The 20,235-nt window shown below is 37.6% G+C and overlaps 2 protein-coding genes across 2 annotated transcripts; one reads left to right on the top strand and one right to left on the bottom strand.

Moving 5' to 3' along the window:
* On the top strand, window positions 1-6,378 carry LOC115926232. Its single transcript, XM_030990924.1, has 3 exons — window positions 1-171; window positions 2,040-2,229; window positions 6,141-6,378. Exons 1-3 carry the CDS (start codon window positions 13-15, stop codon window positions 6,287-6,289), a joined length of 498 nt encoding a protein of 165 aa, XP_030846784.1. The 5' UTR covers window positions 1-12; the 3' UTR covers window positions 6,290-6,378.
* A 3,474-nt stretch (window positions 6,379-9,852) lies between these two features.
* LOC115926087 (adhesion G-protein coupled receptor G6-like) lies at window positions 9,853-19,839 on the bottom strand. Its single transcript, XM_030990497.1, has 10 exons — window positions 19,689-19,839; window positions 18,809-18,864; window positions 18,140-18,286; window positions 17,635-17,817; window positions 16,419-16,802; window positions 15,808-15,948; window positions 13,965-14,089; window positions 12,992-13,275; window positions 12,037-12,103; window positions 9,853-11,268 (listed from the first exon to the last, which is right to left on the bottom strand). Exons 1-10 carry the CDS (start codon window positions 19,837-19,839, stop codon window positions 10,737-10,739), a joined length of 2,070 nt encoding a protein of 689 aa, XP_030846357.1. The 3' UTR covers window positions 9,853-10,736.
* Between the last annotated feature and the right edge of the window lie 396 nt (window positions 19,840-20,235).

Genomic DNA, 20,235 nt, shown 5'->3' with positions numbered 1-20,235 from the left:
GAATGCCATGCTATGTACCCCTGTATCACACTTAAGGCCAATATTGATTGTTATCTTTCTAGGTGTTCTGCAGAAAAGACAGTTACAGTGTTCCACAATCTGACACTGGATCGTGAAGGGTTTTCTTTTGATGCGTTCCGCTTTATAAACGAAATCTCTGGCGTCACTAAGGTAAATAAATGTATATATTATTTCCTAAAAAAACCTCTTTACGTTCTGCATTTCTTTGATCGTTTATCTAATATCTCTTTGACCCCATACGTCCTTACAGGTGATATAAAGTTTTGGTATGGGGTCATGAATACGGTTCAAATGAACATATTGGAAGCATATGCGATTGTACAAAATTCAATGATCGCTGTAGTGGTTGAAATCAAGTCTAGAGGGATGAAATTGTTAAATAATAAACCCTTTATGTTGTATATCTCCCTCTCAAGACTGATATTACTTTAGCTCTAAAACAATGTTTCTTAACTACAATCGACCGATTTGATATTTCCGTTTGGGAACTATATATCAGAATTGCATATTCTGATATTTTCATGGTCGCAGCTACCATAGAATGGCTTTAGGCGCTATTTAAAATAATTGAAATTAACCGGTCAATTTGATTATTCAATTTCACGTTAGCATATGTTTTAGGGGCTAAATTTTCTAACGCTTATAATACATCCACAAGGGCATCCAAATATATCAAAATCTTAAAGAATTACTATCCGTCCAATTTTAAACATTTCCCAATTACCTCAAAGTTGTATACTTTATGTCCTTATGATCTCTTTAAGCCGACCATACTATTTTCTAATTACCATTCTACGTCCTTTTTCTCATTGCTGTTATTATCCTTTTAAATGATCTCCTTGTATACACTTGGTCCCATAGTTCGTACATCCTATATTCCATATGCACCCCCCCCCCTTTTTTTAGGGAAGGGGGGGGGGGGGGGGTCATCGTTTTTCCGAAAGTTCAAAATCCCAAAACACAGTTTTCCATACCAGGGGTTTATAACTCCGAACGTAAAGTAGACACTACTGAAAATTTTAAAAGGGTTCGCAATTCTGGAAATAAACCAACGTTCAGAAATCCGAAAAAGAAAAAGGGTTCATTACTCCGAAGTTTCATAATTCCAATAATTCCGAATGGTTATTCTAGGAATCATGAACCTAGCTTTGGAGTAAACAAACATTAGGAATCTTGAATCTTCGGGAAAGCGACATGTAACATGATCGTACATTTTGTTTAATGTGAATCATTTTAGTTGTACACCCTAATTCATGCTCTTAACTTAAGTTTAGTTTACTCTTTGTATATTTAATCACGATCGCTTGGACTTTGGAAAACCAACTGAAATGCAATTTCAATACGCTATCGTATATCCTTTAAAAAAAATGCATGGACTACGAAATAAGTATAATAAGGGTTGAGTGTCCGGAAACATAACAAAAATAAAATTTTTCATTTGACCTTCTGATTTAACGGAACTTAAACAACAAAAAGCACTAAACATAATGCATATATTTTGTCCTTTATAGTATTGTCCAACATAAGTCTTAGAAGATTTATTCAAAATATTGCTTGTAAGCTTCTTCAAATGGCTGTTTTAAATCAACTGTCCGGATACACGAACAAACAACGTCTGTGTATACTTGTAATGTTCGCTCGTTTAAATAAATAATGGACAAGGCTTTGAAAAAGATTGATTTTCGAAAGCGTTTGCAATCGTGGTTTGATGTTATTTGATGTACAATATTTAAAAGAATCATCGTGCAAAATATTAATTATTTTGAATTTGAATACCTAGACAATATATACACTTGAAGTGCTCGTAAATTATCAGATTTAGTCCCTCGGAGAGGACTTTAAGCCGGTGGTCCCCTGGTTGCTTTCCTACAAGCATGCACGTGTTTTCTTAGTAGTCAGGTAAAACAAACAATTATTTAATAATGACTCTGTATGCATTATGTAATTTGAGTATTTTGTAAAACATGAATGAAAAGGATATGTGCAAGATACATATCCATTTGAATTTGAATACACAGATTAACATATATTGCGACGTTGTAGTATGCAGATCTGACAAAGCTAAGGCTGCTAGGTCAGGTGTAGAATGTGAGGGCGCAGAGTCTGCTGTACGACGTCGAAGTGTCAGTTCAGGCACCAGACACACCATCAGCTATGGCCCATTAACCGTTTACAGTTCGGATGCCAGTTATGCTGCCTCTTCCAAAGGTAGGTGTCGTCTATAACAGTCAGACATAGAGACTTTTCGATTTGCACTTTCATAAGTGGACTGCGACGTATGCGGTCATTTTTAAGCAGGGTTGACGAGGCACGCTGATTGTTGTTCGTTACCTTTTCGATTTTACACAACTATATACGACGCTCGCTAATTAGTGAGCGCGAAACGCGATCGAATAGCTAAAATATAACACCTAATTCGGTGCATGGCACTGTTCTCAAAAATTATGCTGCAGCAGATTAGCGTTGCATGAATAAAATGTGTTCATTTTATGAATTATTCTGCTTAGTGAGCGCGAAATTCGATCGAAAAGCTAAATATTCATCACACCGAATTCGGTGCATGGGACTGATCTCGAAAATTATGCTGCAAAAGATTGGCGATGCACAAACAAAATGTGTTCATTTCATGAATTATTCTGCAACAATTTTGATTTAAGAGAAATTACAGACACGAAAATGTGTTAATTTAAGAGAATTCACGCTTCCACCACTCTCCGCTTAATTCTAGAATTAGGTCACTTGGGTCAATTTTGTGACTTCAGTTTGATGTTTCGTTCCTACAAAAGATTGCTTACGAACATAATCGTCACAGTTTGGAAACAACGGCAAAACAAGGGCGAACGCGTTCGAGAATTCTGCTATATACGAACGATGAGCTCGTCGATGCGCATGCGCACTGCTTCAAAAGTGACCGCATACGTCGCAGTCCACTAGTGAACGTGCAAATCGAAAAATCACTTGTCAGACAAGTTCGGAAAACCGAAAATAGCGCAAATCCGCACAGCGTTGTGAGAGAGATAGTTGTGACACACGCATATGCAGACGATCGAAGTTTTATTCATGGAGCTTCAAGTAGTTCCTTCTCACATTATAAGCCCTATGTGGGAGGGACATGTGGTTTGGAGCTCCGTGAATTGACCTTTGATCGCATGCGTGTGCGCGTGTTGCAACTATTTCTCTCAATACGCTATCGCACAGTGAATAGAATGCCCCCATCGCTCAGTGCAAGGCAGTGTGTACCAAAAATCCGGGGGAAATTCAACTTGCTGTTGGTATGATTTTGGGGATGTAAATAATGCTTTGGTTCAATCACCTTCGAAATCCATTAATGATTAGTGATATAAAATCCTTTTAAAGAGAAGGTTGAGTTCGTGGGAGAGGAAAAAATATGTGAGCGTTATCATTGTTATTATGCAAGAGTGTAAGAACATCAGAGAAAAATGTTCACTGAAAACCATGGCTCTTCAAATGCCTCCATATTCTAAATATGACAAGTAACAGTTTAAAAGTAAGGCCCTATTTTTATGACACACGTTTGTGTAGTCTGCGTGTTTCCAAAATTTCATGGTAAAGGGGTAATTTTTCGCGTGACAAAGCCCGGCCCGCCATTGAATTTCACACCGGAGATAGGGGATGTTGTCAAAAATAGGGAACATGCATACGCGTACCACGGGGGGCCTCTAACATTTGTCTCTAACAGTTATCTTACATGAATGGTCACGTATTTCGTGCATAGCGCCCTCTGACATCACATATGAAAAAGATGCTGATCACGATGGGAATCATATCGAAGCAAGCTAATTATCACGATCGATGATCAAAATACTATTTTCATGATTAATGAATGATAACAACCAGCTAGATGGCGGTAATTATGCATAATGAACAAGATGCTATCATGTAATGATGATAGATGTTGGGTAACCCGACACATGCTCCGCCGACATTTGCTCCGCCGACATTTGCTCCGCCGACAATTGCTCCGCCGACATTTGCTCCGCCGACATTTGCTCCGCCGACAATTGCTCCAACGACATTTGCTCCGCCGACAATTGCTCCGCCGACATTTGCTCCGCCGACAATTGCTCCGCCGACATTTGCTCCGCCGACAATTGCTCCGCCGACATTTGCTCCGCCGACAATTGCTCCGCCGACATTTGCTCCGCCGACATTTGCTCCGCCCCTAAAGTACCCCGTTGAAGACAAATGCTCCCTTTTGCAGAGAAAAAAGGAGAGGAAGAAAGGAAAAGAAAAGAAAAGGACAAGAAAACATGGAAAAGAAAAGGTCAAGAAAAGAGAAAAAGAAAAGGCTTAAGACAAGGGAAAAGGGACACAAAATAGAATATAGGAAGATTACGGTAAATCTTGCCGGCGCGGCGTCGGGACACGTCGGGGAAAAACTAGAAATAAAATAGAGTATGAAGTATACTACATGCTCGTAAAATAATCATTAGTGATTAAGGCAGATGGTTTTCAGTTATTATATGAAAAGGATGAAAATTCGCTTGTTTGCTACGCTTTATATGTTCGTAATACATTTTGTACATCAGTGATTAACAAGCGATGCTGGTCACGCAGATGCTTTTTAATATGAAATGGCAAGCCTAAGAATTTCGACCATTCGTTAACCTCGCTCGCCAACAAGGAATAAACAATAAATCCTGGAATAATACTTGCCCATTTGATTCAAATTAAGGGGCGTAATGTAGAAACATTCTATTCAAGATTATAACCTATGATTTTTACCTTCCTTGTTCGCCAAATTAACAAATCAAAAACAAACAAAAAAACATCCCCTTAAAGATACTATTCCCCTTTTGCAGCCAACATCAAATTCTGTAGAAATTTGCAGGAATTATGAATATGTCATGTATGTGAAAGTTAAACGTTAGCAGTGTCCTAATATCCAATTATGAAGGAAACCTGTTTATTTGCTAGACTTCACTGTCAGACACTATTGAGTGACAAACTGGCTTTTTCTTCTTCTTTGGTAATAACATATATAAAATGAGCTGTAAAGGGTACATGAGCATTATTTGTCTACATCAATAACCCACTTCTTGTAAGGGCCAAAATTAAACTGATTGAATCTTTGCGCAGCATAAAACATACGGGAATTAAAACGCATCCCCCTTCTCAGAATGCTGGCTACGGCCCTGAATAACAGCAACAAAACAAATCACACAAAACATAAAAATAACCTATGAAAGAAATATTGACAGGCCGAGCAAATGTCGGCGGAGCAAATGTCGGCGGAGAAATTGTCGGCGGAGCAATTGTCGGCGGAACAATTGTCGGCGGAGCACATTTTTTTTGTTTTGGTCCTCGAAATTTTTTCAATTTGCACCCCCCCCCACCTTGAGCGCCAGGGGGGGGGGGGCCAACCCCCCCCCCCCAAAAAAAAGGTAAAAATCACGTGATTTTACATGATTTTTTTCTCAGGGGGGGGGGGGGGATCCGCCACTGCCTTTAAGAAGCAAACAAAATGTAATTTCGTTCACTTACCGGCAAATGCTTGCGAACGTAGCAAATTTGGGGTTTCGCCAGTGTAGTAAAAAGGTTGCAAACCAGTTCGCAAACAGCTTTCATTGCCGCAAACAGTTTTTCTGAAAATGTTCAAAATTTATTTTCAAATTTATTCTTCCGCAAACAGTCGTAAGCATTTGCAAACGGTTTTAAGACGGTGTCGCTGAAGTTCTTTTTGATTTGCCAATGCTAGTGACCACGTTTCCATTATACAGGTTGTAGTTCCTATATAAAATCGGCCCATTGAGTACCAGGAGTTAGCAAAAGGTCTCAAACATTCACAAATAGTGGCAAAGGGTTGGTATATAGTTGCTAATCTTCGCAAAAACTGTCGCTAACATTTGCTTACAGTCACTATAGTCGCCAACTTCCGTCAGTAAAATTTGCGAATCCAAAATTCGCAACGTTCAGCATTTACCGCTCAGTTAGATACATCCTTTTTACGAGATAAACTACCATGATTATCGTGTTATTAATTGTGTTATCTTTGAAAAAAAAATCTGCCCCAACGCTTTTCTCTCTCTCTCTCTCTCTTTCTATTTCTCCCCTTCCTTTGTTTTCTCTCTCTCCCCCCCTCCCCCTCTCTCAAATAGAATCTCGAGGAATGTTCGGCACGAGGGCGTATGTGGTCGGCATCGTGGCGCTCGTTTCCATGGTGACCATTTGGGGCGTGTCCAAAGGCTACAGCTACAAAAACAAAGGCCATGAGTCTGATTACGCCCTCCTCGTTAATATGAACTGAATCACGATTCAGACTACGTCCAATGCTGTAACAGTTAAAGGAAACCTCATCCCCCAAAATGAACTGTATTCCTGCCCTTTGATGTACAATATCCCTTACGAAAAAGTACAAGAGATATATAAATAAAGATATTCTTGGTAGGGTGTGATGCCTTTTGGCATGACATCAGCTCCGTCATGTTTTTCTTATAGGCCTATGTATGATACACCAGTCTTTAGCTGTTAGTAATATTTGATCTTCTTGTTAATTTAATATCTATCTAGTTACTGTTATACTATTTCAGTTAAGATCTTGTCAGATTTTTTGAATTTTTTGAGGATAGTTCAATAGTAGATGTATGTAATTAATTAAGCTTGTAATACAATGTAAAGCGCATAGAGACATACCTTGTATAATGCGCTATAGAAATATAATTTATTATTATTATTATTATTAAGTAATGATAATATGTTAAGTTATGTTAGTAATATTTTATTTTCTTGGTAATTTGAGTAATGTTAATTCCATTAGTAATATTGATTTTTTTTTTGAAGTAATTTTGATTTGTGTACAAACATGTACAGCGCTTTGAAACTTTTGTCACAAGCGCTATATAAATTGTTCATATTATTATTATTATTAAATACTTTTTAAATCAATAACAAAACCTTTACTTTTCAATGAGGAAATATCACAGCTGAGAAGAAATAACATTTGGTGAAATATATATCAAGGGAACAATTCTTGTAACTAATTCATTTAAATATTATACAGATATTGACTGGCGGGGTGTGTAATATAACTTTATTTGGACCGCTGAAGGGAGTTATATTTTCTGAAGTGGTTATATTTTCCCGAAGCGCGCAGCGCTGAGGGAGAATATGGTGAGCGGTCTAAATAATACCCCCTGCCAGTCAATATTTGTTACATTAAATAGCCTTGGTTTGAAAATGTAGGGGTGGGGGTTTCCTTTTTTCCGAGGACAAACCAAATTTTAGAAGAAAAAGTGAGGAAAAAAAATTGATGAAAACAAAATATTTCGAGACAATGCACAAACAAATCTCCCAGAATAAGCAAACGTTTTTTCTTAGGTTGAGGTTTCCTTTAAACACTTGGACGTAAACACACTTACATTTATTCCGAAATCTAAGGTCATTTGTGTTTGAATGAATACCGTTCTGCATGGGCAGATTTTGGATAACCGAGTATTATAAAGTGTACAAGAAACCAATAAAAGAGACGAATCTCAAACAAAATCTTCAATGTTTATACTGTAATGTGGCCGAAAAGTAGGTTTACAGGACAGATAGAGGGAGGCAAAGACACAGGCAAAAAGCACAATATTGAGAGAGAAAGAGAGAGAGAGAGAGAGAGAGGGGGGGGGGGGAGAGAAAGTAAGAGAGAGAAAGAAAAAGAAAGACAGACAACGATAGAGACAGAGGGAGAGAAAGAGAAACAGACGGACAGACAGAGATAGAGAGAGAGAAATATACAGAGATAGAAAGAGGCAGAGAGAGGGAGACAGACAGATAGACATACGGACAGTGATAGAGAGAGAGAGAGAGAGAGAGAGAGAGAGAGAAAGAGACGGAGAAAGAGAGAGAAAGAGAGAGAGAGAGAGAGAATTCGGGAGACATCATTTCCAAAACATATTGACTCAGACAATACGTCGTAATGGTCCAAGGACATTCATTTTAGTAAACACAGAAACATCACAGTATTTTTTTCATGTTGGTTTATTAGCTTCATATCAACAGTCAAGCCAAGACGGAAGAAGGAAGAAAATCAAAGCGGGCATAATTTCATTCTAAAAAATAAAAACACGTAACTTGTTATATGCATCAGAAAGCATCAAGTATACGTGCCTGACTGCTATTCAGAAAGCAGTACGAACTTTTAACAATAAATCCTACCCTAACAGCAAACTATTCTAGACTAAAAGAAGAGCAGAAAAACCAGAGAAGCAGACTGGTGAAAGTTTGGAAGGAAATCGGACAAAAAGTTAGAAAGTTATGAATTTCTGAAAGTTTGAATCACTACAAGGTAATGGGCACTATATGACAAAGCGCGTGACAAATTGCCCACATCTTCCAACACACATAATGGCAAAATTTTTTCTTTTTAAAGATTAAAGACTCGGGAGAGTCTTTCTGTTTAGAGGACATTCGTAATATGCTCTCCACAATATAGTTTGTGTAATGTCTCAAGCGAGAAAGTGCCTAAGAGAATAACAGAAATTTGTGGCATTTTTGTACTCGACAAATGGGAGACTTATCCCTAACTCCAAAGGCAGATTGTCGCCTGACCAAATTATTAAAGTCGGGGTACTTTTGTTTTCTTTAAATTGTTGTTGTTAGTGTTTTTTGATGTGCTCTGTTTGTTTGTTTACATTGGGCTTTTGTGTGTGTTATGTTGTTGTGTGTGTGCGTGTGTGTGTGTGTGTGTGTGTGTGCGCGCACACGTGTTCGTGTGAGTGTGAGTGTATATTAGAGAAAGATAGATAGAGAGAGAGAGAGAGAGAGAGAAGGATAGTGAAGGTTGACAAAAAACATTGCAGAGAGCGAGTGTGGCCGACATTATTACCATAAACATATTGACTCAGACAATACGTCGTAATGGTGAAAGGTCATTCATTTTAGTAAACACAAAAACATCACAGTATTTTTTTTCATGTTGGTTTATTTACTTCATATCAACAGTCAAGCCAAAACGGAAGAAGGAAGAAAATCAAAGCATTCTCTGTTTAATCATTGTTGACGGTTGTACGTCAAATGCGCTCTAGCCTTTAGACAAGGCCTCATGTCTGAAAGACGCGGAGTGACTTAAAAGAGACTAATCGCGAAAAACCCGAGTGAACGCCAGAGCGAGTGGCCCAGCCAAGTAAAGACACTCGATCGCGCGTTCACCCCGGGTCTCTAGACTCATCTCAGCGGCTAATTAGGGTGGACATAGCCAGAGTCACGAGGCCTTGTCAAAAGGCTAAATGTGCTCCTGTGAAGTTTTCCCTGCAATCAATTTCCTACCGAAATTGAATTCATAACGCAAATTCTGGAGGATTGTACTCTAACCGCAGCTATATTAGTTACTCAATGAAGACAATCAGATCATGTAAAAACATGCAAAATTTGACAATAAGGAACATTCTTGTTTGTTTGTTTTACCTGACTACTTAGAAAGCATTTGTAGTAGTTTGAAGTTTGAAGTTTATTTATTCCACATTTACATAAAAAAACAATTCAATTTTTTTTTACAAGCTTATATTAAGTCAGAGTAGATTACACACACAAACCAAATTAAAGATTTCAAATCAAGTATAATGTACGGAAAATAAGTATATACGAAGTTTCGAAATATATAGATTTGTCAGGCAAGGTAAAACAATGTAACATGTGGGGAGCCTAAATAAAAAGCATAGCTTGTATGTGAAAAAGGTATTATAGGAGACGAAAACGGAGTAGTATAGTATGAGATTGTAATGACATACACGAAGAGTGAATGTGAGAAGGAAAGACAAATAGAATAATGAGTATAGGAAATAATGAAGGAAGAAGAAGAAGAGGAAGACGAAAAATAAGTGGAAGAAGAAGAGGCAGAAGAAGAAGAAGAAGAGAAAGCAAATTTATGAAATCAATGGCATTGTAAAAAGAAAAGAAAAGACAGCTTTAAGTAATCTCCGAAAACCCTGGTAATGAGGATTAATGCCAATACCAAAGGGCACTGGCGCCTCGACTTGGTTTCAAACCTGGGACTTCCCGGTTAAGAGACCGATGCTCTACCACGGAGCCATCGCGCATCCGTATTCTCATTGGCAGAAGAAACGATAATTCGATCAAGGATGGAAGGGGAAAGGGAATACCTGGTAGAAAATATGGACCACATTGGTAGCAGCATCAAGAATATTGTTTCCCAAGGGGTTATAATTTCACCTCCCATAATTCAATATATAAATCTTATATTCTCATATTACTATTTATGTTTCATTCATAATATTTGTTAAATTAATTGGTGAGATTCTCAATTTAATCTGTATATAATCAAATAATGCTTTCGTTTTCCACGTGAAACATAAAACTATCTGTTTTATTTGCAGCATACGTATAGGTTACCTTCATACCAATTATACCATGCGAAAAAATCATAATGTATATCATAAACATGTTTAAAAAATGCATCTTCTTCACTCACTCGTTAAAAGGGAAATAATCCTATTACACAAAAACCATCCAGTTAGAAGTCCACCGCTAACAGTTCGAATAATGAAAATCAACGGAAATTCAATCAACTACAAGGAGATCTGTAACAGAAGAAATAAGTGATGTATTCATAGAACGTTCGGAATGAACTGCTATAAATGCATCGAAAACATACTCGAATGTGTGATTTTTTTACAACTCTTTGGTCCAATCCAAAATCTATCAGTTCTACATGGTATCTTCACCACTCTGTACCAGCATTATCATACAAAGCTCTAGAAAGTCTCTCCAGTAGAGCTAGCCTCCTGTCTCTGGATTTCCGCTGGAGTCCGAGTTGGAAACGGGCCGTCCTTCAGGTCTGCTGAGCTGTTCTGGAGCGTTGAGCTGGGTTGTCCAGAACCGGAACTGACCGCAGAGGGCGTCGTGAAATATTTAGGTAAGCAGCATTTGAACTGGGAACGCCATGTCAAGCGCACCTGAGGCTGCATAACACAATAGAGCATGAAGATGAAATACCCCTGAAGAGAGTTCAGTACAGTGAAGATTCCTTGCACAACCGCACTGGCTGGTTGTATGATGCTCAGGTAACCAAGCGACCACGTGAGACCCATTAGAGTCAGGATGCAAACTGCGTTCTGGAATCGTCGAATCCGCAGGCGCTTCTCTGTTTTATCAAGGTGTTTCCCTTTCATAGTTTTAGTGTTCAGTCGCATGAGGACCCGAACATAGATGAACAAGTTGAAGATCATGACGACACCAATAGGTATTAGGAGACCACCGATTAAAGGCCAGAATGCAAGGAAGCAACTATAACACAAAATTTAAATGAAATAAAACATCATCTTAACGGATTTATATTTCTGAATTGAGTGTATAAGAAGATCACCAAGACTTGAGATAAATGTGTGTCACCTTTAGAAATGTGCAAACATTACACTGACATAAATATTATTAATATTAATACAAATATTAAGCATGCCAATGTTACATTGAGAAAGCGCCTTTCCTTATACTAAGCACATATAACAGGCTCTTGAAATGGCCTTTACTTGATTTTCAAGTTCTTTGCGATCGTGTTAAGTCATGATACCAATATAATGGGATGTTATCTCTTACAGAGTGTCAAAGAACACAAAATTCGATCTGTCACAACAACGTTAACTTTGTTCGTGTCTCCTTAGATCAAGATTAATGTATCTTGATCTTCGGAGTACATCAACAAGGTGTCAAATTGAGAGATTTGAGAGATGATTACCAATTTGAGAGAGGATCAACAAAGTAATATTAGGTTATAAAATCATGTAAAATCATAACAAAAAATAATAACAAAGTACATATACAGAATGTTATAGGTTTCTTGATAAGAAATCGATAATTTCACCATTCAGTTCTTTGCGCATGCCCATATTAAGAACTAACTTTCATTATTTATAACGTTCACAACAAATTGCATTTGAGATATAAAACACCATTGTTTTCATAATGCAGAAGTAATTCCCCCTGCACTACCTTTGACGGCAGAGGAATACAAAACCCGATGTGTTAACAAAAGATATTCTGCATGACGAAACTTACAAATCTGTCTGTGCGTAGTATTGTCTTGAAGCAGCTGCAGTAATCCCGACTATTAACAAAGGGCAACCTACAAAAAAAAAAAAAAAATTGAGAGTGTTTAAGTTCATATTAGTCCTTTTCTTCCTCTCCCTGTCTTTCCCCTCTTCTTTCTTCTTTATTTTTGTATTTCTAATTCCTTTCTGTTTTTGGTTCTTTCTTTCTATATTTCTTTCCTTTTTGTCTCTCAGCAAGTGACCTACATATATAATGAAAATTTGCTCATCCTTTCAGGCTTTGTTATTGATGTTTACTTTGTATTATGTTTTTAAGCTCGAACAATTTCATTGAATTAGTTTATAAGGTGTAGTAATAACGTTATGTGTTTATGCTACTTGATTGTATGATTTTATCTTGTTTTAATGCATATAGTTTTAATGGATTGTCAGGGCCCTATGAAAGACCAACTTTTGTTGAACAGGAAACCCTGAAGAAATATAAATGAATGGAATAACTAGAATGAGATGAAATAAGCGAACGGGTTCGGGAATTTCTCCAGAACAGTTCTACTACATATAAGGGGCTTCAAACAAGCACTTCTTTAAATTGTATTCCCTTGCCAACAATGATCATGATAAGTGTGAAAGATAAATTTCCTACATTAACTTTTCGGGCGAGGGGAGGCGGTAGGTGGATTCATGTTATAATAACCGCTTTATCGGTGCCCCGACGGGCATACACATCTTCGGAAAACCGAGTATAGCCAAATAATCGGTAACAGCGAATAACGCACAATGAATATTCTGCCCTCTCGCTCAAAGTGTGGCAATTGATGTTAATATATCTATTAAAAAAATAATGCTGTGGATACATTTATTGCATATGTTTGCCGACGGAATAAGGGAGGGGACATCCCATGTCCAATCTTCTCCTTCTAGTAACGCCCCTGTATTAATTCATGGAGCAGATGAAATCTTACCCCATGCGATCAACGAAGCTTTCTTCATAAACCGTGGCAAATAATAATTTCGGACCAGTGCGAGGAGATTATGCATGTTGAAGCCCTCAACGGCCATCCAGAAAATAGCTGCCAGGATGAAATATTGGAGGAATGCAGCCAGGATCGAGCAAGGGAGAGGGGAGAGCTCAGTCACATCCCGTTTAGTGTCCACTGATATCATGACTATAAAGACCACATAGAGTCCTAGCAAAGCACAGCAGAGGGATAGGAGAATCTGGTTGGGTTTCCGGTCTCGAAGCTTTCTGAGAGATGAGAAAGAAAACCAGAAGATGCTCTGTGAATGCTGCATTATCATAATAAAATAACTAAAATTCATAAACAAATTTACCATTTCCTTAAATTCTCTAAAATGACCTTTAACTGAACATGTGGAAGTCTCAAGCTGACTTGAAATAACTTTTTTGAAGGAGAGGATTATTTGATTTGTTTCAGTTAGGGTTCAGGTTAGGATTAGGATAATCACATTCTTTTATCATTATGTTTAATATCGTTGACAGCTTTATTCCGAAACAATCTACATTGGAGGCGATCATCATCGTATTAACATGTGGTGGTTGTTATTTTACCTGACTGCTAAGAAAGCATAAATGCTTGTACGTAAGGAACCAGACGGCCGACGGCTTTAGGTCCTCTCCGAGGGACCTGGTAATGAGGATTAATGCCTTACCAAAGGGCACTAGCGCATCGCCTTGGTTTCGAACTCGGGTCACCGGATTACGAGACCACTGCTCCACCGACTGACCTATCGCGCCCCCTCAATTTAGACATGTATTTATTTTATTAAATGTTGATGTCTATATTAAATGAAACAAAAACGAATATAAATTTTAAGCGGATTCAAATTCTTCTCCATGTGCTGAACATAAATGGTTTCTTATTATTTATGAAGACAATGTTGTATAATAATTTGGCACTTGATAATGGTACTCACTTGTTTGTGGCATATGTAAAGATTGTCATAACAAGGCCCGATATTGAAATCAGGCAACCAACATAGCTAACGATCTTGAGGATGAAATCTGCCTCAACCGATAAATGTTCTCCTCCATAGATATCCTATAACGAAAAGAAAATAAAGGTTCGAAATTAACTGAGAAAACATGACATTGTTATCTATTCTGAAATCGTCCACTTAGACACAAGGTGAGCCCCTATTATGGGATTCAAATTTCAAATCTCACGTTGACCTTATAGGCGTAATAAAGAAAAATGATTAAACAATAATTGGGTCTTATTTACCCCGAGTAGCCACATTGGTATTGCACGCTGATTCTTTATCCGATGGAGTGAGCATGGACCTAATAACCTAATAAGTTATTAGGTCCATGGAGTGAGGAATTAAACATAGGAAAAGCAGTATTTCACTAGATCAAAGAAATAGAATCAAATACATGATTTATTCTACGGAAAAAGAACCTCGTATGTGTAATAACTATTATTATCACCCCAGTGTTTCCCGGTATTCAAGAAAAATCCCTGGGTTTAGAGGGACAATGTGAGCACCTTATCCAATGATGGAAGCACAGGAAAGGATCGAATCTTGGATACGACCTCTCGTATGTGAGTCAATATTCAAGAGTCTAGACAATTTAATAGTTTTAATATTAAATCTCCACCACCTTGATCTTCGCCTACATTCTGCAAGCCGAAGATGACGTGATTTCTGAAAAGCCTGGGCGTCCGAGTTCGTTGAGTCCCTCATCTTCAGCGGCTTGCAGGAAATGTGGGCGACAGAGGTATGAAATAAGAACCGGCCTTTTATTGACTAGCGAGTCAAGGGCCTCTACTAATAGACCACAGTGCTCTCAGACTAATGAAAGACTGGGACAAAATCCTGATGGAAATGAACGAATCCAGACCTCTAGAAAGAACAGAGCCATTAAATGAATGGCTCTGAATAGAGCGATCCATCCGTATTAAATGCTTAAGTAATTATCATTATTTTTTATTTTAATAGAAATTATGTATGCATGTACGTTTTTTATACGGACAAAACCAAACAAACGCCAAAAATATTTAAGAAAAAATACCCACTTCGTAAAATGTTGATAAGGACACGAAACTTTGGGTCACGACATTTTCATTTTGAAATGTAGTTGATAAACCGTAAAATAATAACAACTTTAAAACTGCTGTAAAAATTCGTGCCCAATTAATCAAATGAGTCATACTCATACGTGGGACTTATTCGAATCTTGGTTAATAATTTATTTACCATACACGGCAAACATGTCTTTTTCATTTAAGTTATTTTTCCCCATTCCAAAAACAATTGAATACAAATAATGTACATTATTAAAATACAAAGAATACATACCTTAAAAAAAGCAATTAAGTGAGAAAGGGGGAGATAAGATGATGAACCAGTACTTGGAGGGAAGGGATACAAATGCACAGTTGCTTGTCGGGGTAAATCACCAAACTAATCATATCATATTTATTTTTTTATTTTAAATAAATTTGTTTTGAAGCTTTGGAGTGATACAGAGTTGTTGATGTTATAGGTTGATCAATTACATAGGACTTGGCCTCCGTACCTCACATTTTTTTGTCCTTGGGTAGTTTTAAAGAATATATAATATAGTTTATGCAAGCTTCTGATATGGATGGAATCATTTCATATATACTAGTCACTATACCTTTGAGGCAAAGACCTGTTAACATATTTTAGCATGAAATCTTGACTGGTAGATTTAGCCTGTTCAATTCAGTAAACAGATTATGAATGAATCAGTTTACATGAAGATATTTCGGACGAAGAGTTTAACACGTACCATGAGAATTCCGAAGTTAGTCAGATGATTACACTCGCATTCAATCCTGTCACTGGTGTCATTACTCGTCTTGTTACATCCACGTTGGGACCAGGATTTGTCGTCAAAGTCCCAGAATACACACTGAGCATCGGTCCCCTTCTGAAAATAAAGATAAAGTACAAATTAAACGGATTAATTAATATTTTTCTCTAAAATGAAGTATAATATAGTTCATTGTTATTGTAAATTGTTTTTTTTTGTTGTTGATGGATCTATGAAGTTCTTTGTTGCATTTGCAAATTATTGTTGATGCCAATCAGTTTATGATATCACAGTCGAAGGTTTACACCAGATTCTCTTGATTTGTCTTACATATCCTCTCCATCTCTATTTCCTTACCTCCTTCTCTCTCTCTCTCTCTCTCTCTTTCTCTCTCTCTCTTCACCATAGGTCTTTACTATTTGTGTATCCTCATGAACCCATTAATTTCTCAATCCATTTCTGCCAACTTTTAGTATTCTCTGCTTATCAATTCGTGTCATTTTAAAACGTAAATATATTCGTTGAGTGACGCGATACAATTCTGTATTCGCTATAAGTTCAATAAATTAATTGTCATATCTTCTTACTGGATTTAGAGGAGTGAACGATATCCTGACTGGTTCGCTCAAATCCTCCACCTTTTCGTTATTGATAGACGCCGAAATGATCCTTGAATTCAAGGTTCGATTGAATTCTTCCACATCTTGGTTGAACTGCGCAATCCCCGTATCCTGGAACAGAGATGGCACGCGATACGTCGTGATGACGAGACGCCCTCTGCGTCCAGAAAACTTGTCCGCTAAACCCGATGGGATGAAGAGTGTAGCCTGTGCCTGGGCGGCTTCTGGCTCTTGCGTTAGGTCACCTCTATCCACCTTGAAGTCTTCGTCAGAGATGCTCTCACCGTCATCAGTTACAGCCATGAAGACAGTATAACCCTGGCTGATGTCCTCGGTGGTCACATCAAGTACCTGAAACGGAAAGACCGAATGAGGGTGTTTTTTTTAAATATATAATGTGGAATCGCGAACAATAGCCAGTTCAGGTATGAACAGATAATTATTGACAGCTGGTCACAAAAACCGTCCCTGCAATACGAGCCTGAAAATAGGCCAATGAAATTAATTCGCTACTGCTCAGATGAAGTTATGTATAGCTAATATGTAGAAAATAAAATTAGTTAAACATTTTAACATACATAACATAAGAAATGTGTGGGGCACAAAATATGGAAATGTTAAAGCGTGCACTTATATCGAAGAAAAGTTATGATGTATGACAGAAAAGCAACTAGACCTAGAAGCTAGTCTGACTCTACAATAATCATTCCGAAATCAAAGAAGTTCTGTCAGCCTAAATTTGTATGGGAGCTAGGTATATTGTTATTGGTGGTGAAGGGAAAGGATATAATGACAATCGAACAAACACTTGTAGTACGTATTCCTCGATGATCCTGCTCGATATGACACTTTTCTTCAGTACCCGTTTGCACTTCGGTCAAGGATCGATTCCCATGTATAGTTGGCTGTGTGACGTTTATAAATTTTTCTTTTGTCAGGTACTGAAAGCGATTTTGATAAAGTTTAATGATTATTTAAATTGGTTGAGATTCACAAAACTCTTATCAGGCATGGCATACAGGAAGGTTCATTGAGCTGATAATAATTTTGTACAAACACCTAATCCCTCAGTCGTTCATTTGAGTGGTATGACAGCCAAAGTAGAATGTCAAATATATTGGACATTTTCAAAACTTCTGTGTCCTTTTCTAAAATGATTGAAACTACAGACTGACTGCCCTACCTCAGCAGCAACATTGGTTTCCACAAACCGACTACTTCCATTTTCCACTTCTACGACAGCAAGCTGTGCTTCGAGAGCCGAGACAACACGGCTTGGAGAGCTATTCTCTTCTTCGGCCATACCAAGCAGTTCGTCAGGTAAAGCTGCGATGTTATTTACAATTCCTACCATAGATTTCGTCACCTATTGTTCAAGAAAATGAAATATAGTATGAGTACCAGTAAATAGTTCTGATTGAATCGTGACAGAATAATGCTGAGATCTCCCTTTGTAATTGACTTATGTAAGTATCACCTTGACAACTCTAGTAATTACTGAACAGCACTTTATGAGACGTGGAAAAGGGGACCGTAAACTTGTTTATTAGCACGTCTAGGTATTAAATACCGGAAAGTATAGCGTAGTAACCATACGGTTGTTCAAGCATTCAGCTGATAGAAACAGGTATTTTTCTTTAACCATGATTTAATAAATAGATCCAATTGAACTCGAAACAAATACCCACCTTTGTTTCTGTAGAATTTATTTCATTTATATCCTCGAAAAGTTCTGCAACCACATTGATACCCTCTAGGAAGATGTTCTGGTCCATGCGTGTGACGTCTTCCAACTCTTCAGCAACATTTGCTACGTTATCTAAGGTGATTTCTACCTGCGAAATCAAATGCAGAACTTATCAAACAGAGAGAGAGAGACAGACAGAGAGGAAGATTGACAGAGAGAGAGGGAGAGAAACAAAGAGAGAGATAGATAAGAGAGAGAGACAGGAAGAGACAGAGATAGAAAGAGGAAGAGAGATAGAAAGAGGAAGAGAGAGAGAGAGAGAGAGAGGGAATACGAGAGAGAGAGAGAGCGAGAGAAAATAATAAGAGAGAGAGAGGAACAGAAAGAGAGAGAGAGAAAGAAAGAGAGAGAAGGCTAGCAAAATAGGACTTACTTTTATAATAAAATGTGAAAGTTTTGTTTATACCATAGACCTTGGGTTTTCCTCAATAACTAAATATAAAGTTTTTTTTTTTTAAATTTCAATTTAATTTCAGTTTCATTTATATCTAAATTCCCTTGTCAGTCCAATTCCATTACTTTTTCAATTTGATTCCACTTCCGATTTAATGTTTATTTGATAACAACGTCGTTTCAAAATGATGGTCCTGAAATTCAAAAATATACTGACGTTTCTTAAGATCTCAAGAATCTCTTCAGCAGTCAAGTTCTTTCCGCAGCCCACCTCTGAAAAACAAAAGTTATATATATATATATATTAAATATTGATACAGATTTTTTTTCTCGGCCGCGTCATACCAAAAGACGTTGAAAGACGGGAGGTTGCTACTACCTTGTTTGGCGTTCAACAATAAAGGATAGGCAACGTCGATCTGGCGCTGCTCAGTGGCTGCCGGGCTCACGATCAATTGGGCAAAAAGAATTACCATTTTTGGTTTAACTTAAAAAAAAATTGAAGTGGACTTTAACAAATTATTATTATTATTATTATTATTATGATTAGCCTATGGATATACGCTATTACTACATTAACAAAGTTAAAAAGTGAGGAAAGGCCTCCATCCCGACACACAATGCTCTACAAGATCTGCTTTTAACTTGATTTCTCAATGTCCTTTAAGATCCGACTTAATTTATGATAATATTATGCCTTTGTTTCTTGAATGCTTTGATTACTTATAGACATTTGATAATGTATAATTATTTGCATAAATTACCATGAATATGCAAATGAGTGAATTTTTCAAAAAATTAAAGTTATCATATTATTCTATACACTTCACTTGACATGCGTGCAAATTTTCGCGGAGATCGACAGTTTCACGGCCGAGATCTTAAGGGGGGCCATAATGGCCCCCACCCCGGCTGTACTAAGACCTCAAATAGTCCGGCCTTTTTAGGGTTAAGGCACTGCCAGTGCCTTTAAAAGGACGTCAAATGTGACTGCCAGGACGTCACACGTAGCAGTCCACTATGTCGACGTGCAAATCTAAAATTCCATTTAATTGGGTAGAAGTGACCAACATAGGCACGAAATCGTTTAAACTCACCGGTAAATGCCGTTTCCAGTGCATTGCAGATATCTTTAACTCCATTGTAACCGGTGTATCGAGAGATCAGGTAGCTCGTGACTTCAAACCCAGGAACATCGATCCCGAAGAGAGGTTCGATGATGTCATCAATTGCGTCATTCCCAATCATCATACATCTCTCTACGTCGGTGAAGATATCGAGGAAACTCTCAAGAGCATCCCTGCCAAAGGCCCTCCGTTCTGCCCCTATGTGTACACACGAAATAGAATACAAAATATGTTAAAGAATGGAACAATCGGACAACTTATATAGAGAGATACCAAACGAAATTCCATGCGACGCAATGCAACAATATGTCTTTGACTCTACAAGATGAATATGTAAAAACTTATATGCAGTATTTCAGAATTATTTTAAGAATTATGTTATATAATAATATGAAAGACATTATTGTTAGTCCTATGTGAAGCATATTTTTGTAAATCCAAATGCAGAAGTTACGGCTTTATATTTGATAAGCTTCGGGACAGACAAAACCACTCCCATACTGAGTGTAAGATCCCT

The sequence above is a fragment of the Strongylocentrotus purpuratus genome, unplaced genomic scaffold, assembly GCF_000002235.5.
Source record: "Strongylocentrotus purpuratus isolate Spur 01 unplaced genomic scaffold, Spur_5.0 spur5_contig_844, whole genome shotgun sequence".
Taxonomy (NCBI): domain Eukaryota; kingdom Metazoa; phylum Echinodermata; class Echinoidea; order Camarodonta; family Strongylocentrotidae; genus Strongylocentrotus; species Strongylocentrotus purpuratus.
This window is presented reverse-complemented; position numbering and strand designations above follow the sequence as displayed.